Here is a 25,629-nt window from a genome sequence, read left to right as displayed (position 1 = left end):
TAGATTGAGTTTTAGGGGGAAAGTTTCTTTATGCCAAGTGAGATTTCAGTGTTTCTCTTGCTAATTCAGGCCTTAGTGGCTTGTTCTTCACACTCACCTACTGTACTACAGTGTCTCTCTCCTCTTTTCTCTGTCCTTACCTCTCTCTCTCCATTATCTCTCACTTTCTCTCATTGTCTCTTTCTCTCCCGTTTCTCTCCCTATTTTAGCGCCGGCTTGGTGACGCAGCTAAGAAAGCCATTGGAAAGTTAACAACGAGGACAGTGAAGAAAGGGGATAAGGTAAAAAATATACATTATGGACACACACTATAACTCTCAGAATTGTACCTTTCTAACAATACAGCAAAAACAAGGTTTGATTTTCACACTCATTGACATTCAGGCTTTTATCATGTAGTTCAGAATGTGTTTTTTGTTGCGTGTTTAATATAAAAAGCTTAACCATCATCCACGTTGGCCTTTATACTTCATGATCACCAGTAGTAAATATAAGGTGCTGATAAGAGCTCTCAAACTCAGGAGAAATTAGATGACATTCGCAGGATGCTGGAAGTACTCTTTCTGTCTGTTGCCTTTTGGATTTTCACACAACAACTTTTTCAGAAACGTGATATCTGTAAAGCTTTAGTCAACCTTTGCACTTATAAAATGTAAACACGGACATTAACACATGACCACTTCAACAGTATTATCGGATTATGCCATATTTACTTCCAGTTCAACGTCTTAATATTATAGTGACATTGTAATATTGTGAGGTCTGCTAAAGGACGGTGGGAGAATGATATTCATTCACACATGCAAGCTGCCCCTAAGCCGCTAAAGGGTGATTTATACTTGGTTGCGGGCCGGTGTCGCACATTGAAAATAGCCGATCTACAAGCTCACAGCGCGTCTCAGTGCGACACCTATCTTCAGTGCGAGACACAGTGCGCAACCAACTATAAATCAGGTTCTTATCTAGATCAGTTTGAAGAAGGAGCAGATTTAGGGATTTTTAGGCCTGTTTCAAACTAAGTGGTCTCACAGTGCAAGTACTTAAGTATTTTAATTTATGACCATTTAACATTCAAATGTCAAATTGAAAACTTGGTAAAGAAGCTCAAACTCAAGCTAGGATTTTATTTTAGGAATATTTCATGCTTTTCCTTCCACCAAAAAACTGGTGGAGGCTACTTTCGTTCCATTATTGGACTATGGTGATCTGATTTACATGCATACCACTTCCTAATGCTTGCATTGGCTAGATAGATACGTTGCAGGTTGCTCACTCACCATTGTACCTTGTATGCCAGAGTCGGATGGTCTTCATTGACCTCACGCAGGCTCACTCACTGGTACTTATTTATCTACAAATCCAACCGTGGTTTCCTTGGTTTGCTTGGTTTGTGTGTAGCATACCCTCTGTGGGTATATTACACACAAACCCAGTAACTACAGTGTACGTTCAAGCGACTCCCTGTTATTTACTGTCCCTATACAGTAGCTCGACTGAACTTGGCAAACAAGCCTTCATGTGCACTGACCCTGCAACTTAGAATCACTTGCAGACTGATCTGAAGCTTAAGGACTTGATCAAGCTTAGTTCTTTTAAAGGTTTACTGTCTGATCTGATGGCACACTCTACCAGACTGTGCACCTGCTTTCCTACCTAAATGTTTTTTTAAGTACATTTCTAGTGTGCTATTATTTCTCTTGCCTTATAATTCTGTTATGTGAATGTGTGTTTACTGTTTATGTTTTATGTAGTGTATATTGCAAGTTTGCAACTTTGTACTACTGCTGCTACCGTAAACAGGGCTCCCTGCGACAAAGCACTTTGTACATGACACTCTGGTTTGTATGCCACGCATACTGTAGCTACAGTTGCAGTAAAAGGCTCTTGGCCCATTTTATTCTATAATGGTTGAAACATACCTATTAGCTAATTCCACCTCTGGTTGGGAGTAAAGTGTCTCACGCAAGGTCACTTTAATGGTACCTGTTAATTGTTACTTATTCTTTTCTACCACCCATATTATCCGAGTCAGTGTGGGGATTCAAACCTTAGACTTTCTGGTCATCAACCTGCTTCCATACTCTACATTTAACCCTTCCGATGCTGCCATCAAATGATTGAGGGTTGAATCGGACAGTAGCAGTCACAAATCTCTCACTGGTCCAGCTCTCCCACAGCAGCGTGTGACCATGACGGAAACAACATGTGGATGATGTAATTTTTTCATTCGATTTACTGCAGAACGCTTTATTTGTTATTTATGGTTGTCACCTTCGGGCAACAGCAGGCTTAGGGCTCCAGATGAGGCCATCACTGTGATAGACGAGGGAGCTTGCGAACTATTTCCACAGATGGCACCCTAAACGCTGTCCATTTACTGTACCAGAGGATTGATTGGAGTGCTTGAGAGGTCATGGGAGATGACCCCGAGTGTGTCTAAAGGGAACTGTTTGTAATGACACGAATGGCCATATTGATCAAGCACACCGATGCACATAGAATTATTTAGATATACCATGGGGATATGTGTCATGTAATAGCCAGAGGCTGTGGACAACATCCAACATTGATCATTAATATTATCTCTTAATACCTGCTGGGTAAATTATTCCAGATACTCAGTAGGGCTCTGCATAATAAAACTACAGCTATAGCTACCAGTGAGTATTAGTGTATCAGTTCATTTGTTGGTTGGAGTGCAGACAGAAAAGGAGGGTCCTGCTCTGATCGCCAGTCCATCCCTCAAGCGGAGCCTGGCCAAGGTCACAGCATCTCCAGCCATGAATAAAACATGGGCCTCGGAGAGCGCCACAGAAATTGAATCCTTCCATCTAGGAGGAGGTCTGCTGGGAGTGATTGACCACACAGAGCTGTGGGGTTCGATCTCAGGAAGGAGGAGAGAGAGAAAGAATGAGAGTGTCAGAGAGAAGATCAGAGGAGGGATCATATAGTATGATTCTACATTTACCAATCATCATAGTACATTGTATTGGCATACAGATAGATAGATGGAACTTTATTGATCCTGTGGGGAGAATTCAGCCGTAGGCATGAAAGGCAGGACAGATAGAGTATATATACTAATAGTAGATAATAGTCATTAAGAGAAAATGTAATAACATTAAAAATAAAGAAAATAAGATTACAAATACCAAATAGAAGTCTGGCTTGGCCATCTGCACTTGGACCGACCAGGATTAACATAATGTATGAACTATTAATAGATATAAATGTATCAAAGGCATGAGTATCAATGGATAATCTATCACCAAGAATGTGGGCATAATGCATGTGTATATCAGGAGGCTGATATATTGTCAGCCAGCTACACAGTGGGAGTATGAATAAATGTGTACAGTCAATCTCACAGTGAATACAGTGATATAAATATACAGGAATATATACAAGCTATTGATGGTAAAATATCTACAGCAGTTAGCCTTAGAAGCCCTCTAATTATGATACCAGTGTACATCCCCATAGTCCATGATGTCATTGTTTGATTGAATACCTTATTTGCAGAATTGTTAACAGTATAGGTAGTACGGTCAAAGGTTATGCTAAAAAGATAACACAAAAAGCCCAGGGGGCCTTGTTTCCATTGGGGTCTATAAATTACTCGTTACTGAAGACATTGAAAAAATTGCAATGCATTAAAGTTCCCAAATGATCAAGACTAATAATTATGACCATATTTTGCTAAATGTTAGTCTCAATTTATCTGTAACTTCATGGATGAGGTCAGGAGCCATGTGACAAAATCTAACATTGTTCAAAGATTGAGGGCTACACTGTCACAAATTGATGTAATGAGAACAAACCTGGTTTATTGTGCAGGAAAGTGACATGGATAGTTAATTGTATTATATCAGATGCTATCCAGATATGGTATGAAACTCCATGGCCAATATGCTTACAGTACCCTTTCTTTGTTTCAGTAAACCTTTTCAGTTAGAAGGCCTGTATTGTAGGCCTACACTTACTGTGCCTTCAACTGATTAAGCAGTCTGAACGCTGTTCTGTCTGTGTTGGCTGCATGAGCTCTTGTCTTTATATGTTGTTGAACTTGCTTCAACTCCTACCAACTACCAAGGTCTCCTATATCCTCCCAGCATACAGGACATTAGCCTTTTACTATCAACATCATCTTGATCAACATGGTCGATGTTCAGCTCCTAATTAAACTTCTCCCTATCAGATGCTACATATACACCTGTCAAATGAGTGACCATATAGTTGGTCAAACCAGTAGCCAAAGTACATTACGTTTTGTAATAATGCAATAATATTACATTACATAATATATATTAGGTCTGGGGGAGATTTGGGTCTTGACATGTATAACATGGCTGGATGCTTTCAAATCTCCTTTACCACCTAGCATGGTGCTTCAGGTTCTCTCCTCGGCTCGCTGCTCAGTCTGTAGAGAGCAGGGTTAACACTCTCCTTGTTCTGATGTGCGCGACACACATTCGCTTTTATTTCATCCCTGGATTCACTCTAGACTCATTCTGCTTGCTGTAATCCCTGTCCTCACTCTGTATCGTAGGGAACAACATTCATATTTAATAAGGCAGCCATTTGCAGTAACCCAGCGGGGACAGGAAACTGAGTCACAGCCACCGCCCAGCCCGACCCAAGGCCCTGATCTCACTCAGGGTCCTAAAGGGAGTCATCCAAGGTGTAATATGTCACTTGGTGTAATGAATGGGAGGGGGGGGACAGGAAATGCGGAGGAGATTGGTTGTGTGTCCTGTAGCAGGGGGTGGTCCTGAGGTATTGATCGTGCCCCCGCCATGGGGAGCCAGCTAATTCAGTCCCCTGGCGGGGGGTGGGAGTGCAGCGGGTGCTGGTATGTCCTTGCCTCTGAGGTAGCTTCTCCTCTGTCAGGAGAGACGGATAGCCAGCATCCATAAATAACTCAACATTGATTCACTGCATCCTTCTCTCCCTTCACTCCTCTTTCCCGGTTTCTTTCTTTCTTTCTTTCTGTCTTTCTGTCTTTCTTGCTTTCTTGCTTTCTTGCTTTCTTGCTTGCTTTCTGTCCAAAATGACTTGCTCACTTACCGCTTTCACTCCCTGCATGGTGTTGCTTTATCCACATTTGTATTGCTCTCTTCCTCTGTCCCTTTCATCTCTCTCATGCGCTCCCTATTAGCCTCTTCCTCTCCTATTTTCTTTATCTCCATCACTCACACTACATTACCCTTTCTCTGAGTCCTCCCTCTCGGTTTTCCTGCTTCCTCACATCTCTCCATCCGGCCACCTACAGCGCCCTCAACCACGTCTTAGTCATTCTCTCTTTCTATGTGTCTCTCTTGCCAACTATTATCTCACCATTACTCTCATCTCCCTGACTTTCTCTCTGTCTCTCCACCACTCTGTCTCCCTATTATTTTCTCTCTGTCTCTGTTGTCCTCTCTCTCGTCCTCTGCCTTACCTCCATCAATCCTTCCCTCCCGGCGCCCCCCCGCAGTGTGCTTGTCTTGTTGCTGACATGATGTACAGCCTAGTCTTGGCCGCACGCCACCTCCTGCTGTGACGCATGCCACAGTGAAGGCTGCTGACGCCCAGAAGTTCCCAATCTCGGCACCGAACACCAACAGGCATCCAAAATATCTTGAGACAAAATGTCTCATCAATGCACTTCATTCTGTAATTGAATTAATGCACAGGTCATATAGATAGGACGGGAAATATCGAGGAAGGGAAGGAGAGGTTATACAGTACTGAAGTCCTGACGTCAAAACCACACCCCCTGAAGAAATATTCCCATTCAAAAATCCCATTGACTTTTTTGTACAGCGTGGCTCCTCAGAGGCGAGTTTGTCTATCGCTAATCTGGACTGATCAGCTCCAAATTCCTTATGTACACTGCCAGTAGGCCACAGAGGTTTATCCACTCAATATGTTTTATTCTTTTTGAAATATTTAACTTCAATTTTTTTATGTAAGTCAACAGGGCTGTGATCATGCATAGTCATGCGTCATACGTGATAGATATTTCATAGAGACGAGTGACGTTATAGATGACTAATGAGTCGCATGGAGTCTGAGAACCACATTGGAGCCACGCCGTTCCCATGTGGACCCCAAGATCCACATGAATTTGTTTTCCACATGCATTTTATATATATCTATATATCTATATCTATATCTATATCTATATGTGAACTGTGTTCCAAACATAAAATAAAATGGATTTTGTGGATATTGGGATCCACATGGGAATGGCGTTTCTCCAATGTCGAGAAAAGTCAGCTATGACAGTGTCAGTTGTTTAGGACATTATCCAGTTTGTGAAAAGTGAAAAGTGCTATACAAATAAAATGTACTTACTTACTTATTCATGATGTACGTATGACTTTGTAAAATAAGGGCATGGTTTCAGCCCGATCAGAGCCCCATTGACTTCCATTCTGAAATTAAAGTCACATGTTTCAAAAAAGTATAAAACATACAGTATGCAAGAATTAGTGGAGGTACTTCTGTGGCCTACTGGCAGTGTGAACAAGAAATGTGATACTGATCGGTTTGTGAAATTAGCTCCTGACACACAGACTGAATGGTTTGAACACGTATATGTTTCATTAAACCACACTCAAAACCCACCTTTTCAGACTCTCATTCCCTACATAAAATCCCAACCCCCACCCCTCCCTTTTGTTTACCTTTCTTTTAGTTTAACCTTTTAGCTAATTCTTTCTAATAAAGTTGTTTTTATTTTGCTTCTGTATAGCGACTTTGAGTATCTAGAAAAGCGCTATATAAATCTTATTTATTATTAATATTGTTATTAATAAAGTGGAAGAGAGAAAGGGTTGTTCTTTCAGTTTGAACAGTTAGACACAGGCTTTGCGGCTTGTCAGTTTGCTGCTTGTTATCTGAAGGAGACACAGGTGTCTCAGAAAGCTATTTCTCATCTCCATCTGTTATCCAAACCACAAGCTTAGACCCTGCTCTTCATGTACTTAACAGATGTATTTGGATGATCACCTTGTCAGAGCTCAGTATTTAACATAAGCTTAATTTGTGTTTCACCAAAAGAACAATAAAAGCTAAAAGAATTATAATACATTAATTCAAAACAATGCTATAAAATATTAAAACAAGATGTAAATAGAAATAGCCCTCACTCACCCATTCCTCCTGACACTGTGACGTGGCAACTCATGGTTTCTTCCTCTCTCTCGTGTGTGTGTGTGTGTGTGTTTGTTTTAGGAGACCGACCCTGACTTCAACCACTGTGCGGTCTGTATTGAGGGCTACCAGCTTAATGATGTGGTCCGCATCCTGCCCTGCAAGTAAGGCTACAATATATGTATTAATTGCATATTCAAACTCACTTTCGTCATTTAAATGAATTGTTGTTGGCGGGTCAAATTAATAGCTTAGGATATTCAAGATACTGTAGATCTTAAACCACATAGGCCTTCAAGGGACTTGGCTCAACTTATTCGCAATCGGCTGTGTGCACAACTGTAGTCCCACGTTTATCAGAAGGTGGCGCACTCGTTTGGTGTTCCAGTTCATTGATCCCATAGCTTTGTTTGCTTGACTTGGCAGCAGATTTGAACTGGAAACACATACATTATGTGAAGGTGTCATATGTGTTTCCAGTTCACACCTGCTGCCAAGCCAACCAAGCGGAGCTATAGATAAATTAACTGGTAACGAGTATGCCACCTTCTGAAAGTCTGATTGCCTATAGCAGGGGTTTTCAACAGGTGGTCCGTGGACCACTTGTGGTCCCTGAAGGTATTGCATGTGGTCCCTGACCATGTTGCAATATGTTTTTTTCTTCTTGTTCCATGGAACACTGCATATTATCGACCTGGTGACCTATGATGACATGTCAATGTTGTCAGTTCCTGGGAAGTCGGAGGTCAAGAAATTCCACAGAAAAGGGAGTTAGAATCTCAAGAAGGGGAAGTGTACCGGATTGCCTGATGGAGTCATCATTATTAGGAAATGTGGACATTTAATTGCATGTGTCTGTGTAGTCCATGGACCACTGGTTGAGAAACAGTGCATGCATACAGTAGCAAGTGTTAGCAAAGCACTAATCTTAGCTCTAATCTCACCCAACAAAACAGTGGTCCCCAGGTTGATTCTTAATCAGGGTGGTGGTCCCTGGTTCCAAATCAGTTGAAAACCCCTGGCCTATAGCAATGCTATCTATCAGTTTCTCTGTACGGCTGTTAGCATTAGCAAGTTCTTTCCATTCTAAAGGCCAGTCCACACCAATGCAACTCCTTGCAACTCCTTGCAACCATTATTTCCAATGGCAGTTGGAAGGAGTTGCAATGGTGTGGACTGGCCTTAAAACTGTTTTGTTGCAGGGAGTTGCGACTAGTTGCATTGGTGCAGTCTGGCCATTAGTTGACACCAGAGATGGCTATTGTAAAGGTCAACACAGTGGATATAGCTAGCAAATATCGTTGGGTATGTCCAAAACTGTTACTTTTCAGGAAATTGAAAAAAGCACCTGTTAAGTGTACATACTGCGTATGTGCGTAAATTTGGTCGTATGTGCGTAAATTTGGTTGTTTTACTGTTTTGATTCTATAATCCTCTGTGTAATCATTTCAAAGAACAACCTCTCAAGACACGTGGGTGACTCCAGTCGTGTGCGTGTGTGTGTGTCGTGCGTGCGTGCTTGTGTCTGAGTGTATCACACAGTACATTACAGATGAGTTACACATTGAATAACACAGAAAGAACCTGTTTCACAAATAAACGGATAGCCTGACTTAATCATTCAGCTACTGCCTGTCTTTTCAGAAATACTCTACTTCATTTTCATTTAGTTGAATCCCTTTAGTCATGACACAAATAGTGCCCATTTCCAAAAGCTCAATATTTTATTTTTATTTTTCACTCACAGACTAGTAACCTCTCCCTCCTTCCATCTAGGATCAACACATACCACTCTCGCTCCGACCTTCTCTCCCTCCCCCAGCTTCTTCTCTCCATCCCCTGATTCCCTCCCTCTGCTTTGCCCATGCTTCCGTCCTTCTCTCTCCTTCTCTGTCATGAATGGCCTCTCTCTACTGTTCTGACGTATCCCTACTTGACGTGTTCTGTCTGAAGACATGTCCACTCTCATCTGTCACCGCCGTGCACCCTCCCTGTTCTCCTCCTGTCCTCCTCGCTGTGAGCCAGCATGCAGGAGATCAGGTTGTCTCCTCTCCTGCTGCTCTTCATTGTGGTGTCACTGAGTCACAGTGGAAAAACACTTGATATGCAATGATTCTAATAATACACGTAAATTTGGCTGTGTTGTAGATAATTGATGCATAACAGAAAGTCTGTCCCCGGTGTAGGATTCCTGGAATCTTGTAACGTCCATTCCCTAGCATTGTCTGACTCTGCACTGTTAATGGCTGAGACGGACTCTAAATGACCATATGCATCCTTTAATGCATTTCTTCCTCAACAGTAATGGTCTCTATAGTGAAAATGGCTCTCTCCACAGGGCCAGATTAGTTGCCAGCCTATCAAACTAGACCTACCCCAACCTGGAAATGGTAATATGATTTAATACCAGAACAATATCCTTGAGTTAAAATGTCAAAGGATGTGCCACAGATGCGCCACAGATTATATTTAAATGTATTTCAGTATTTTTCACCAGTTTTAACCTATTATAAGCAAACGTCAGTGAAGGGGGTTGAGCAGTCAACCCTAGTTAGATGATTAGCATAAATACATGTACAAGAAAAACATACATTACATCTCTTGGCTGCAGAAAGGATGGGGAAAAAGATTGTCGAGAGTAGAGGTATACAATATAAGTAACCAAAACATTATGGCCTATAAGCTTTTTTCATGTAAATCTAGCTAGCCTATTAAATCCACTTTAGTTATGAAGGGGAGACAACTGCAGTACATTAAGGTAAGGTGGAATTTTATTTGTCTAAAGATAAAAGTAAAAGTCCACACATTGTTATTTTCTCCCACATACTGTTGCGATCAACGTTCATCAGTATATCACAAGAATTGTCCCTAGAAGGGCAATTGGTTGTAAAGCAGTGTCACAGTAAAAAAAATCATGCAAAACATCCAAGACAATTATAATGTAATGTATATGATTTTCTTTCTACTATTAAAATAAAATATTTAATAAAATATTTAAAATATAAAAAGTTAAATTTTTAAAGGTTATTGTAACTCAAGGTTAAAGACATCCCTACCAGACGACATGGTCGGGTGGTCAAGCTCATATGGCCTTTTCCTCATAGAGTTCAGTACTAGTCAAAAGGCTATGAAGGAGTATTTATATCTGTTGATTTTGGCTATATGAAAGGGGAACCCAAAGGCAAATCTGAACCTTTGGGTGCAGGGAGTGTGTGCTGTCAGACAGGATGGATTAAACTTTTCACTTACAACTGTTTGTTATATAGCTCAGACAGACTTTTCTGTTATTATCTGTGATACTATTACAGACCTTGAGCAACTTTATTAATGCATTTTTCTGTTTCAACTTGAGAGAAGGGGTAAGGGGAGTAGACTGGATTAAAGAAGAGTTTATAAACTAAGAAAGATTTGCCATGATTTTCTTCTGAACTTTTCCACTTAATATTCGAAAGCTGGTGGTCTTAAATATTTACACTGCGTAAATTATGGAGGCTTTATTATTTTCACTTTCAAAAGCTCTCAGTGTGTGACTGTTGAACAACATTTTTACATTGAGTTTGAAGCTTCGAAGAATTACAAGTGGTAGTGATACCTGTAGCAGTCAGTACTTACAGAGAGAAGTGGAGACAGAGGTATACTGTATCATAACGAACCCCCAAGCAGACCTTCCCTCTCCCTCAACACAGATGGGTTCTGTAGACCCAGACTTGTGAGGGCCAGTTCCTCTCACAGGAGGGGGGGCACGACCTCGCAAAGTAACAGGCTCATTTTAGACGCAGAGCTGCCACTGACCTTCAGGCGCAACTAGAACTTTATGTTACACACGCCTGCACACACACACACACAGACACACTTTAACTTCTCTGCCCTTGTCCGACAGAGCCGAGCACCATCTGTCGCGTTCTCTCTAGCCTTGCGTTTTAAAACAGGAGGGCTAAGGCCGGCCCACTGCTGAGGTCATCACATCAGTCATCTCCAAGGTGTTCTGCCCACCTGTTGGATAGAGGTTAACTACATCTGCACAAAACATGCTACAGTATGTCAAACAAACAGAATCTAAAGCAGCAATATGCTATCATTATAGCACTTTTAGAAATTACAAAGTGCTTTACAGACGAGTAAAGTAGTCATAAATAATCATTGATCAAGTAGGCATTGGCGTAACAAAAAAAGTAGTTGCATTACAGTAATGTATTACTTTGTTACGTGTTAGTCGCAACACCGAACAAGACACAGTCTATGGTGGGCTGTGAGGTTTGCTGTATGGATGTAGCAGTGTAAGCTGAGCTGTGATTGGCCTAGCAGCGTGAGCTGAGCTGTGTTTGGTCTACTTTTTGGGACAGAGATACAGAGATTGGGTCAGACAGTGATGCAGACAAACCCTGTTCTATACGGCTGCCTGGCTTTTTCGGCGCCATGCTATAAAAACAAAGAATAAGATAGGCCAAGTGAGCCTTCGGTCTATGCAGATTCAGCCTATGCAGGTTGTCCCTGTGCCTACAGTATACCTGTGAGACAAAAACTTGACATTGAGATCCACTTCAAATTTTTCGGTGGCCTTCTTGGCCAGGAGATTTATTTTTAATTCGTCTGAGTCTTTATTTGGCCCCAGGCCTATCATAGCTTAGTCCGGACCAGCGCAATGCAGTTCAATCCAGTTCGGCACAGATCAGATATTAGAGAAATCTGAACATGTGCCAGAACTGAGTGGTACTGGGCCTTGGCACATTGCCACCTATTATTTCTCATTCACTCTGTCTCTTCACACAACCAATCTAACCCTTGGCAGAATGAAGGTGTCCCTGAAGCTCTGGCAACAGGAAGTCAAGGTCATAGCATATCCTGTTTAGCACACAGAGCGTGATATCTGTGCGTTCCTTTTCTTTGCCCGTTTAAAGGCTGTAACTGATCTATAGCTGCTGTCTGGTGCCCGCTGTTAAAATACAGTCACCCCACTGCTGACATCGTTAATAGGATGATTTACTGGATCGAATACATTTCTGTTTTCTCTCTGAAAAGTGTTGCCCGTTCAGATTTTGATGAAATAATTGAGAGAACGCACCAGTTGTATATGGATGTTGAGTGGTTATAAGTTATGAGTTATTAAAAAAAAATCAAATAAATATGCACGTAAAACATTTCAAATGTGAGTTTTACATACTGAAAATGACTTGCCTAGAGGTAATAATGAATGTCTCACTCTGAAATATCACACATTCATAAACAGGTCTGTCTGTTAACACACAGACTCCCAACTGTTTAACCATGATTCCCCCAATTCTCTCTCTCTCTCTCTTTCTATTTCTGCTTATCCTGCTCTCCCAGACATTGTATTGTAAACAGGCTTATTATTAATTCATGTAGCCGTTATTTCAAAGCACGCCTTGAAAGCAATAAACTCTGAGACACAGGGCCCAGGTCTGAATTGCACTTTATCGTCAGTGAGGCTTACTGCCCAGGAAATACCACGTTATCCAGGCACTTAACAATATTGCCAGCTAAATATGCATGTCATACTTTGCTGCAGTTGCACTTAAAGGAGATTTATTTTGTGTTTTTGTGCGAGCACATTTTTCATGGATGCTCATTTGTCTGTGCTCCGACGATATTTTGATGATCCTATACTGCATGGTGTTCTCATAATCACTTATTTCAGTACATTTATAATATGAAAAGACATTTTATGTACAGAAAAATACTGTCTACTACTTAAGAAACCGCTATAACATAAAATGTGCTCACAAAAGTGTAAAAATGCAAGTACATTGTGCTTGCATTGTACACTTACCCTTGTTAAGTGTATTATGCTTTAGAGAGATTGGGTTATTGGGTTATTATTGTGTCACTCACTTACCAGGGAAGCTATTATGTTCAGCTACATTAGGTAATGATTTATGAAGTACTGTGTATATACTGTACTTGCAACATTTCAGATCTCATTCTGTCCTGTGCATTGTATTGCATTGTATTGCAGTGTATTTGTGTCTTGTTTATACCTTAAATCCAGTCATAACAAGTCATAGGGCCCTATTATGCACGTCTTATTTCCACATCTTATGCGGTAATTAAGTCATAACGCCACCATCTTATGCGCAATCCCTATTTTGCAAGTCGCGCTTAACGCAAACACTTAAGGCTCGCCAGAATATTTAACGCATGGGGGAGTGTTCATATGTTAATTAAGGGCACTATGTGGTATCTGCTATTTTGTACTTTGACTTAAAAAGACTCACCGTATAGCACTAAGACATGGTCAGGATCGGTCATAAGCGCAAAAGAAATGTTTGGTTGTAAGGACACCGGCAGTTTAGTTAAGCAGTCAATTCTCAAGCGATTGTTATGATTCAAAGTTATCTATAATCTGTGAAGTGTCTACATTCATTCGGTGTATCAATCATGTTTTCATTATTCTTCTATCAAACGATATCAAGTGAGAAGCAAATGTCGGCTGGCGACGCGCACACAGAGTGCATGGAGGCTGATAGGCAGCCAAGAGCACTCGGCATTTAACTAAGCCGTACTCGGTCAATTCTCAAGTGATTGTTATCGTTCAAAGTTCTCTATAATCTGTGAAGTGTCTTTATTAATTCGGTGTATGAATCATGTTTTCATTATCCCTCTATCAAACGATATCAAGCGAAAAGCAAACGTCGGCCGATGACAGCGCACGTTACGCACACAACATGGACAGAAAGCCCTACTCACCCTGTTTCAATCCATCCGATCTGAAATACTTCCCCCCTCTCTCCATGCGCAGTGTTACTGTTTTGCTTGCACTTTCACTTATGCTGCGCAAACATATCTGATCTACAAGCATACAGCGCCTCACGCAGTGACCGTTTACTTGGAGATCAGATATTGGGCAGTAGTAGCAGCACTGAGCAAATTTGAGAAACATAACGATGTGTGTCCAGTGTCCACTCCACTTGTTGCGCTGAGATACGCAGATAGAAAGGGGGCGTTGCTTAACACATTCACTGCCAGGTATTTAATTAATTAATCCGCCACTCCCAGCATTTCTTACCTTATTTTGACGATCCACGGAGACCCACGGAAGCCACGATGTGGACACGGATGTAAACGAAAGCTGTCTGGGGGAAGAGGGAGGGTCTCGTCTATCCACCGGAACAAAAAATGTTCTACCGCCATCGTCCGTTCTGTTGTTATCGGCAGTTGAATATGGCTTGTTTTCACCAAAAAAAGAAGAAATCCGAGCTAGATGTGTTTTTCTAAATCTCATAACATAGGAGTAGATGGAGTGACTTTTTTTGGGATGACGTCATTTCTGGTTCTATCGTTCTCTCTCAGTCAAGGGGTCTTTCATAGGCGGGCGAAGGGCGCCCTCTAGCGTAATCACAAGAGAACTTCTTTTTTTTTAAAGACGTAGATCTGCGTCAATGGCAGGCAAGCGTTGGATTTGAAATGATGTAGATCTGCGTCAATGGCAGGGAATGTGTTTCCTATATAAAAATTGGCTATTGGGAGGGCCGGTGGGCGAACCTCTGACGTCATTCTGACTCAGCCATAAACAAACCACCAGCCAGAAACAGACATCTCCTTATATGGGCACAGAAGAGACACAGACAGACAGGTACAACGGGTACTCTGACAAAATCCCCCGCCACTATGACTCGGACATATTGGTCGGATTGGCAGTGTGAGGGCTGCGTAGCCTATAGTTTGACAAATTCTCTGAACACTATTATACACACTATAGATACACACGGAGATAGACGGGAACGCCCAGGAACGCCCATTCGATTTTGTCCCGGGGGAAAACAGAACGATCTGCCTCATAGGGTTACATCATACACGATCGTTTGGATCACTTTCAGAGCTATTTTATGGACGATAGAGACATTGTCAGCCAAGAAAAATCCATCAGAAGGACACGGACAGCTGGAACACAATCGTCCACTCGCCCTCGGAAAAGTTGACTTATTATTAAGATATATGTGACTAAAAAGACCAAACATTGACAATCTATGAGCTCACAGCGCGTCGGAACGCGACGCGTTGTAACTGTGAGCTAGATTGGCAATGTTTGGTTTATGTTCCCCCCAGAATACGTAAACTGGGGTTCATGTGGTTTATCAGATCTTATTGCATTAGTCAAGTTTCAGCACAAGCACCACTGAGACCGGAGATCTGTTTCCCTCTTTCCAGCTCCGTCTGAATATCAAAACACTCGCCCCAAAACACAGTCGCCCCGGGGCAAACCCGCCGGTATTCACCTGGTATTCCTAAACTCAGTAAAACTATGCCTAAACTGCTAAACATAACCTTATTCCTAAACTGAACCTCAGTAAAACTATGCCTAACCCTGAACTTATTTCAAACCGTAAAACAAATACAAGAATACAAGAACCGCTGGTCGGTGAGAAAAACTTAAACTTACCATAATATCAAAACCCAACAGCCATTAAGTCATCAATAACGTTTATAGTGAATTTGAAGTACAGTTTAGAGACTGTTTTGTGAACGGCACGTACCGACTCCATTACCATTTGGCGAAGTGCGTCATTTAATATCATGCAGGATTTACACACTGCTTTAGCTCCGTGTTCATTGCCAGATTAACAATTGTGTTTTCTGTAGGTTTTTAAACGAGGATAGTCTAGGGTTTGGCTTGTTTTGTGTGTAAATCGCTGCATGTTGCGTTTCCAAACTGTAATGGCGTCGATGTCTCCTGTACTTGGAATTCACTAAAACGTGTTCTATAAACATCATTGATGAATGAATGGCTTTTGCTTTTTGATATTATGATAAGTTTAATTGAGCATATCTATAGAAAATGTAATAGTGTCTCTTACCAGGTGATTAAATCCGATAACCTCGGGCCATTGTGTTGTGTTGGATCCTCTGTTCAGTCAGGACAACATTCCAATCGGACTCTTGTCTATTTTGCTAATGTAGCATTCCTTGTCGAGTGGCAACAAGGTTCTGTGCCTGTGATCTGGCAAGCCATGACGCCTGCTTTTAGATCAGTATACTTTTACAGCATATGAGTTTGAAAACCCCACATCCCTCCGTCTATACCAGCTGGGGGAAATCTGTGTTTTCCCCCGAGTGCAACTCCGCCCCCCTAGGTACAACCCACTGATGACACTATGCCGTGTGGATGTATTGCTATTTGCGAGTGTTGGGCCCCAGCACTTGTGCCAAAATGATGTAGGAACTGGAAATATACCATAAATATATTTAGTTACGTAATTTAACGTTAATAAAATAGAGTTTTTGTTGTGTTCCAAAATATCCTTGAGCGCTAGGACTGTGCAGCATTACCTTTTTCAGCGCTTACTTCCATTTTGACAAACGCTGTAATGACAATGGAGCTACGAGAGGTGTCACCAAAAAGTCTACTAAAAGGAATGTTACACAGTATGACATTAAACTAATTAATTCAAATAATTATTCTTTATAGTACCTACTGACTAAATATAATCATGGCATTTGTCTATAAGATATGACATGGGTGTTCAGTCAGTTCATCTTTCATGCCTTAATGGTTTTGTGCCTTCTGTGGTTTCAGGTGTTGGAGTTAAGTTAGAGATGGAGTGTTCTCATTGTGTCAGGTTTTCTGTGGCATTTTTGACATGTTCAGAGCCCTCAATAATTGTTCACCCTGATTTGAAACAGTATATGAACCCTTATATCGTCTCTCCCCTTCACATTGACATATTCATAATGGAGGCCTTGTGTTGTGCACTGGCCCACGTTGGCTACCTTGTCTTCAAAAGATCAACTTGTTTCCTTATTCACTAGTTTTTTGTAGCTGTTAGAGACACACAAGGGCCTTACAGCATCATACAGAGACATCGTTGTGTACTTTCAGGATTTAAAGGGGGCAAGGAGGAGCTGAGCTCCCTTTGATGTTTGTTCAGACATTTGGAGCATTCTAACATTGAATACTTTATGGACTTTAACTATGCGCTTTGTTTATTTCTCTCTCTCTCTCTCTCTCTCTCCTCTCTCTCTCTCTCCACACACAGACATGTCTTCCATAAGATGTGTGTGGACCCCTGGCTGAATGAGCACTGCACCTGTCCCATGTGTAAACTCAACATCCTCAAAGCACTGGGCATCATGGTGAGTCACTCTTCACTGATACAGACAGTACAGTATCATCAGATCGAAGAGAATGCACGTTATCTATAACACGTTAAGAATAGCTTTATCCACATTAACATCGTATCTTGCCGTAATTATGCCACACACACACACACACACACACACACAGATAAGCTAGGTTTTGGTTGAGGTTTGCCGTGGAAATAAAAAAACACATAACATTGAGCTGGTATCTAAACTTTAACTAGGTCACTCTGAACAAAGTACACTAGACTTCCTGTACAAGACCAAAGCATCATTTTCCATGTGTTCTTTTCATGGTGCTGTTCTTCTTTCTGACATACATCTTGTTTTTCTGTCTGTATGATTGCATAACTATTTCACCCTATGTGTTGTGCCAGCCATTCTATGGCAGAACCTGCCACCTGCTGGCCATGTGGACCAGCATTACAATTCATATTAAAGTCATTTTGCTGACACTTCCATCCAGAGTGACTCGCCATGGGGGAGCAGGTCTGGATCCAATGTCTTGATCAAGGACACTTGGATAGTTCAAATTGAGTGTTGCAGCAAATACCAGAGTCGTTAGCTCCACTACTATACACACATCCACAAAAAGCAGACAGTTACTAGTTACTTGGCCAGTGCTGAATTAGAATTCCTCTGTCTGTTCTGTGCAGCCCAACCTGCCGTGCGTGGACAATGGGGGGTTCGACATGGACAGGATAGGACGTAGTCAGACGTCCAGCAGCCAGAGGACAGCCCTGGTGGACCTGTCCGGCGAAGCTGCCATCAGCCTGGAGCCTCTGCGACACTCTGGGGCTCCCCAAATCCCTTCTGATGGAGAGATGACCCCTCGCACTGGGGAAATCAACATTGCTGTCACCAGTAAGCCCCGACACACAATCATTGCTTTTTATGTGGTTTGATTTGTTGTTTGTTTGTTTGTTTGTCCTTTCTTGATGATTATTTAATGAATCAGTTGAATCTGTTGGTTTGTCCCAGCATTCTTAAGGTGTCCGATAACAAGCCAGCAGGAATCAACAGGAAAAACTTGTGTTTCATAACTCGAATCCATTTAATACTTCAATTTAACCAATAACTGTCAATTACTGTCAATTCATGAATCTCCTTCCACTGGTAGGGTAACTGATGTCATAAAATAATTCCTACCTTCCTCATCCTGCAAAGTGAGATTATTATGTTATGGTCAGCAAAATGAACAAAAAAGCAATAATACTAAAGTTTAAAACAAATCTATTGTTTAAACAACCAAATTGATAACATTGACACTTTCTCTCATGTGCTTCTCCTTCACGCAAACACACTATCTCTCTGAACTCTACATATGCACCCATCTCCAGTGGTTCCTCTGCAATCTTGACTTTCTGTCACACTCTTTACTCCTCTCCCTCTTCGTCTGTTCATGCAAAAACTCACAAAAGTACTGTTGACGCACATACACACTAACCCTGTCTGCCCTTGTCGCTCTGTATCTCTGCAATGTCATAATCCTATAATAACACCGGGCTTTGGTTTGTGCTTACAGCACTGTTCTCACTTCAGCATACGCCATTCCAATTCTAAATGATGTCCCTGACAAAGTAAAAAAGCACAGCTGAGCCCAGATTCAGACTTAGCAGAGATGTCCTGGGTTAAGGCATTACTGTCAATCAAACAGAGGGGTATTTGGGATCAGAAATTTAACACTGCACTAAAATATCTCTATGCTTTCAACCCTTAAGTATGTTCACTAATAGCTTGTAGACTTTTTCAATCTGCATTGGACTTTTGACTGACTTCTGCCATGTTGGGGTTTATGAACTTGTGTGTGCGTGCGTGCATGTGTCTTTCTGCGTGCACTGAGTGTGTGTGTGTGTGTGTGTGTGTGTGTGTTAAATGTTTTAGCGTGTTGCGTATTCTTTTTGTTCTCACAGGCCCTTTCTCTTCAGCCCCCACACTGTGAATTTCAAACGCACCACATTGCTTCTATTTCGCTTCTCATCTTGTTACTTGACTCATCTACTTTGGATCTTTTTTCACGGATTCTGTGAAATCCTGTCTCCTCTTGGTCCCTCTTTCGCCTTCTCACCTCTTTGCACTGCCTATTGGCTTCCAATCAGAAGCAGGACTTTTGCTCTCCTCTTTTTTGGCTCGTGGGCTTCCTCTGGTTGTTATTGGCTTCCTCGGTGGCTGCAGTGACACCCTGCTTCCTCTCCTTTGTTTGACAGAGGAGTGGTTTATTATCGCCAGCTTTGGACTCCTCAGTGCTCTAACACTGTGCTACATGATCATCAAAGCCACTGCCAGCTTCACTAGTCCCGAGTGAGTACTGCCTTTGAAACATTCAGCTGTATACCAAGCATGTATCTGTAAACTTCATTTTTGACATGGTTTTGAAACACATTTAAAACGTTTTTTTGAGAATTTCTTGATTGCATGTCTTTGCATGTCTCAGGGCCCTATTTTCCGTGACCAGCGATATGCGCTAGAACTAATTTTAGCGTCTTGTCCCGGCGTTATCATACCTTTCTAATGCGCAACTGCTTTGCACTCTAGATTATCTAGATACCACAACGCTGTGTCGTCCACAGAGTTTGCGCTTGGAGGTGTGTTGATCTTAAAATGATGCGCGGTGTAGCGCTATCAGAGCGCAAAGCGATCTTCCCCAGAGACTTAGCGCTCTAACTTAAGACCAGCCTTGAGTTTGTCTGTTGCGCTGGCGCCAGCAACGCAGGTTTATTTGTTTATTAAAACGGATCCCCATTAGCTGCCGCCCAAGCGACAGCTTGTCTTCCTGGGGTTCAAGACAATGATATACATTAACAATAAGAAAAAACATCTCTTGATATCTCTGTATGCAAGCTTTACCAGACACGCAAGTAACACAGAACAATCTGTCCTTCTGGCCTTCTCTCTTCCAGACTTCAATGGTTGGAGTGAAGGCATTGGTCTTTCTTACTCTGTGGACGTCTGTTCTGCTGGAGGCCCACAGCCATACCTCCCTCTCGTGCCATACGTTTCTGTTTTGCATTTGTAAAGCCTTTTATAACCTGCTTATGTGTACAGTATTGCCTTTTTAGATAGGAGACTAGGATGAAACACTTTTTGAGCCATTAAATCACTTTAAATCTACCTGTTTTTGACTCTTTATTTCCTTCTTGATCCTAATGCAATTACAAATACAGGTGCTCATGGTAACTCTGTAATTTCTAATATATGTTGTTTTACATGGGGTTTGCCAATTTGATCAATATAGATCCATAAAGGTCTAGCAGCATGTACACTCAGTGAGAATGAGGGCGATGTCATGTACATTTCTTTTATGTTTTAAGTTAAATCCCTACAAGCTTTGAGCTTTGTAAGGGTACCCTTCATAACCTTGCATAACTATATTTGGTTGCAGTGGGTTCGTTTTCCCACTAGATGGCACAATTTATCAACACCAGCACAGCTGTGTACTTCTGAACCCTACCACCACACACTGAAAACTAGTGAATCTGGATCATCCATTATGAATGCTGTTTTGTAATGATAATTTGTGCAAGAGAGAATGGAGACTTTGTAAGAGGGCTCTGGGTTTCATGATCATTGTTTATTTGTGAGGAAATGTTCCTCCCAGGGTCCAGTGGTCCACACAAACTTAAACACATGGACACATTCACAGCAGCATATCTCCATACATACTAAAATATTCATAATTCATTTGACTCTGAGTGTAATTTTTGGGGATTTGACTGTGTAACTCTTTGAACTGCTGCCAGAACACATTTTAAAGCCTGTAGTTCAAGTTCTCTACTGTAGCCCTACTCTCCATATAATAGTAGTGTCTCTTAATTAGCAGTAGTACATTTTCACAGCATCACAGACCAAGAACAGCTTACTGTACACTATGCTATCTAGTTCACTGGGTCGTGACTTCATCGAGAAGGTAATATTTTGGCCCTGAGTAAACTGGCTGATGACAACTGATTCAACATGATCCTAGTATGAAGCACTATAAAAAAAAATGTTATTCATGTGAAGTGTACCGATAGATAGATATCGATATATATATTGTAAAAAAGGTAAAAGACCTTCAAGGAAGGGACTGCACGCTCCAGGGAACAGATGGACAACTTACTACTGCATTATAGTATTTTATTAGCACGACGCGTTTCGCCGTGAGCTTCGTCAGGTGCTATACAAAAGTGTGAGTGTTTGATACAGTGACACATATATAGTGCCATTCATTAAACAGTTCCACCCCTCCAGGCGTGGTATAAATCATTCAATTATTTAAATACATATATTTACAAATATGTTTGCACCGCCCCTTATATTTAAATTAACAGTCCAAAAAGTTTTCACTGACTAACTGACCTGGCCTGATCCATGCTTAACCCACATCCTGACCGTTTTGATTGTGCCTATACCATGATATTTGTTTCAATTTAAAAGTTTTTAACTCAAAGACTTTATGTATAAACGGGTTGCCGTACATCTGTATGGGATTTCCTGTCAGTACTAGAGATATTCCTTCTGATGTGTGTATGTATGTATGTATATATATGTGCATTTATATTATCTTTTTTTGTTTTCTCCTTAAATGTGTTCTTATTTGATCTGTTTGTTTATTGGTGTTTTTGCATACAGCATCTTTTGTCTACCCTCTCCTGTACTGAAATGTATTTAAATAATTGAATGATTTATACCACGCCTGGAGGGGTGGAACTGTTTAATGAATGGCACTATATATGTGTCACTGTATCAAACACTCACACTTTTGTATAGCACCTGACGAAGCTCACGGCGAAACGCGTCGTGCTAATAAAATACTATAATGCAGTAGTAAGTTGTCCATCTGTTCCCTGGAGCGTGCAGTCCCTTCCTTGAAGGTCTTTTACCTTTTTTACAATTTATATGCCTGCTGACTAGACTTGCACCTCCAACGGGGTTTTTTGGATGTGCAGGAGTCCCCCTTTTTCGTTCTATCGATATATATATGTACATATATGTATCTCTTTATTGCTTTTTGATGTTGAATGCAGTAACTTGTTTTTATACCTTATTTTATTTATGTTAATGTAGTATTTGGTGGTCTTCATGATAACTAAAGTTAATCGGATCCTCTTTTTCTCCTCCACAGGTGGCAATTTCTTCAATAGGAACTCGATGTCTCCCCGTAGTGTGGTGTGTGAGATGGAGCTACCTGATATTCAAGCCTCACTCGACCTTTACGATGAAAACAAGTCATGAGGTCCATTGTCATGGTTACCCCGCCCTTCCTGTTGATGTACAGGTGGCCTTTATGCACACTGGTGGACCTTGGAGTGTTTGTGAGGTGTGTGTGTAGTGTGAAGGAGGGTTGGTGAGTTGGAGGGGGACAACCTGGAGAAACCTTTGGAACATCCACACTTCCATCTACAAGACTGCCTTCTACCGCAGAATGTCATATTACCTGATGGAGTGGGACATTTCTCTTAGTTTATCTGATAGATCTACAGTCCCTGGTCCCCTTTTCATTTTGCCATCATTTGCTCTCAACAGAGATCTCTTCAAAACTGTGGATCCGGTGGTTTTGGTGGTTGGGGGGGGTTAATCGTCTTAAGCCTAACTTACGTTTTGTCGCACGACGGTGTCGCTTTCCCAAAAGTCACGTTTTTTGCTTGTTGGTTACTTTTCAGTGAGCAACACCATTGTGTGCCGGAGTGTAAGTTAGACCTACTGTAAGGCTTCCTTTGCAGTATTCCAGTGTGTCTTTCATTCTCAACAGAAGCTAGCAACGAATCACAAATGTCCGTAAGAAGTCTCCATTCTGTGTTCCTACTGTAGCCTACTTTTCAGCATCCCAAATATGTATATATGACTAGCTAATGCCTAATTTATACACAGTCGTATGACAGTGTCGCATGTCAAAAATAGACAATGTACAAACTCAAAGCTTGTAGATCTGCTATTTTCGGCACTCAACATTGTCATACGGCAAAGTATAAACCGGACTTAACTGGCAGCTGGCTTCACTTCCTTCGGCTCTCATCTGGTGCAGTCAGAAAGACTTTGTGCTCGGGACGGTCTCACAGGCTGCAGGTCAAAGCAACACAGACTGCTGTGCTGTGGTACTGTGTGGACCAGCTGTCTCTTCTATTGATGCTGCCCTTGGAGAGGACACTGAGCATTGTTTTTTCTTTTCTTTTTTTTGACTGGCAAGTGGCAAACTACCCAAAGCCCTAATTTGGCCTACACACACCTGTTAAAGACAAGCAGAATGGAGCAAAGAAACAAACTGGAGAAACCCCATGGAATATGTGAATTGTAACTTGAGGAACTCCGTTGCAAACAGTGTTACTCGCCTGTAGCAGAAAAGAAAATAGAAAAATAAAAACCCTAATGTTTCTCTGTAGTGAAAAAAGACATTTTAATGTGTATTCCAAAAGCTTATGAAATACCCACAGCGTGTACTAATCAGACCCCTCTGAAGAGGACCTAGTACAGTATATACAGTATATACAATCTATATACAAGATGATATATCTCAAAGTGGCCTATTAAAGCACTGTTCTCAGTTTTCTTTTATTTTAATTTTTTTTCTCGATATTGTACAAGCAATTTGGGTGGAGGGATTTGTCTTTTGTTCTTGCTGTCCCTTTGTGTTTTAGTCTTTGTATCTGATATATGGTATGGTGGTGAAGATAATAATGATGATGTGAACGGAGATGGACATTCGTCATGGTTTTGGGTCACTGTGTTACATACAGTACTGCCTCAGCATTAAAAGTGTCATTATTGCCTATCCTGTGGATGTTATTCCTTTATACTGTACAGTATATTATTTAACCTATGGCAAATTGAGTGATTGCATATTAGTTTTTTTCCTGTGCTGTGCACCATGCTTCACACCCAGCCACTGAGATTATGGTCTCGAGTCCGGCCTCACTCAAGACCACATGTTGATGGTCTTGGTCTCGTCTCGGTCTTGCCTGCAGTTTTATTACTCGGTCTTGACTTGGTCTCGGAACAAAGAGGACTCAGGATATCTTTGTTATTCTCATTTCTTCAAAGTGAAAAGAAAATGAGATTTGCTGTCAATGTAATAAGGGTGTAATTTTAGTTTTGGTTCATTCTCAGATTACTTTAGTAATGCATAAAATATTTTGCTTATATTTCAAATATATGTACATATTACAGTGGTGTAATTTATTTACACATACTTTTGAATACAGGCCATTATATGTAGTTGTTGGGATATTAAGTTTTTTTTATTGATTGAATACTTTTAACAGTTTGCAAATTGTACAGAGGTACGGTTTACATTGATTGTTAAAAGGATAGCGCAAAAGGCCCAAGGGGGCTTTTTTGAGGTCCTGTGTATTCAATTATAAGACATTTTAAGACATTAATTATATACAATAATAAACCAGGCATAATCGACACTAGTAGCAATGAACGTATTTGTACAGTAAACATGGGGAGGGGGGTATTTCTGGTGCTAAGCTTAGAGGTAAGGGGGCTTTTCTAGGACCATTTACAAATTACAGACAGGTGCTCTTTATGGTGGTTTTGAAGGAGGGTAAGGAGTCACTTTTTGATGTTTTTTGGTAGGGCATTCCACATTTTGGTAGCATAGCAGTAGAACAAATTTGACACCATGTTTGTGCCTAATCTGGGTTGTGTGAGATCAGTGGAGCTCCCTCTGGTGTTGTGCCTGTGTGTGTCTTTTACGCTATTGAAGTAGTCTGACAGGTACATGAGTATCCCTGTTTTCCTTGCATATCTTGAAGACCAGGCCCATTGCAAGTTGCTTTACTCTGTCCTCTACCCTGAGCCATCCCACCCTAGCATAATGAGCAGGGGTTATGTGAGTTCTGGGTGTGAGGCCAAGTTGTAACCTGACCAGTTTGTTTTGAGAGGTCTGAAGCTTTGTTTTTAATGCCTTTGTGGTGCCAAAGTACCATGAGGTGCATGCATAGTCTAAATAACATTGGATGAGTGCTCCAGCTAGTGTCCTCAGTGTGTTCCTACTGACCACTGAGGAGATCCTGAATAGAAATCTATTGCAAATTACATTTCTTATTGTAAAGGGAAATTCATTGCATTTAACCCATTCTAACTAAATTATCAGGAGCAGTGGGTGCAATTAATACAGCACTATTTCTGAGGATTCGAACTGATGACCATTGCCTTATATTCACATGATCCTTTTTGTAATTCAATTAAATTGTGAATTGTTGAATTGTTCACTCAACAAGGGAATTTTAACACTTTTGGTTCAGCAGTTGATATTTCATGTTGTAATGTGGACTCTTCTTTAATTCCTTACAGGATTCAAACACCTGACTTCAGTACAAAGCATTTCATTTTCTGATGTTTTACCTTTGTTTACATTTATGCAGGATTTAACAGTTGTCTAAAAACGTGTTATCTCATATGTATCTCTGC

The 25,629-nt window shown here is 41.1% G+C and overlaps 1 protein-coding gene across 5 annotated transcripts in view; it reads left to right on the top strand.

Moving 5' to 3' along the window:
• rnf130 (ring finger protein 130) overlaps positions 1–23,983 on the top strand; it is a 55,106-nt gene extending 31,123 nt beyond the window's left edge. The window contains exons 5-10 of one of the 5 annotated variants that reach the window (XM_080416906.1): positions 210–281; positions 7,222–7,304; positions 17,133–17,229; positions 17,892–18,099; positions 19,443–19,536; positions 22,340–23,983. In XM_080416906.1, the coding sequence (XP_080273032.1) occupies positions 210–281; positions 7,222–7,304; positions 17,133–17,229; positions 17,892–18,099; positions 19,443–19,536; positions 22,340–22,358 (573 nt within the window). In that variant the 3' untranslated portion in view covers positions 22,359–23,983. The other 4 variants (XM_080416905.1, XM_080416907.1, XM_080416909.1 and 1 more) reach the window with 4 other exon arrangements.
• Positions 23,984–25,629: the final 1,646 nt, after the last annotated feature.

The sequence above is a fragment of the Gymnoscopelus braueri genome (assembly GCF_963280865.1).
Source record: "Gymnoscopelus braueri genome assembly, chromosome: 20".
Classification (NCBI taxonomy): Eukaryota; Metazoa; Chordata; class Actinopteri; order Myctophiformes; family Myctophidae; genus Gymnoscopelus; species Gymnoscopelus braueri.
The sequence above is the reverse complement of the archived record's forward strand: the minus strand, read 5'-3'. Positions and strand labels throughout refer to the sequence as shown.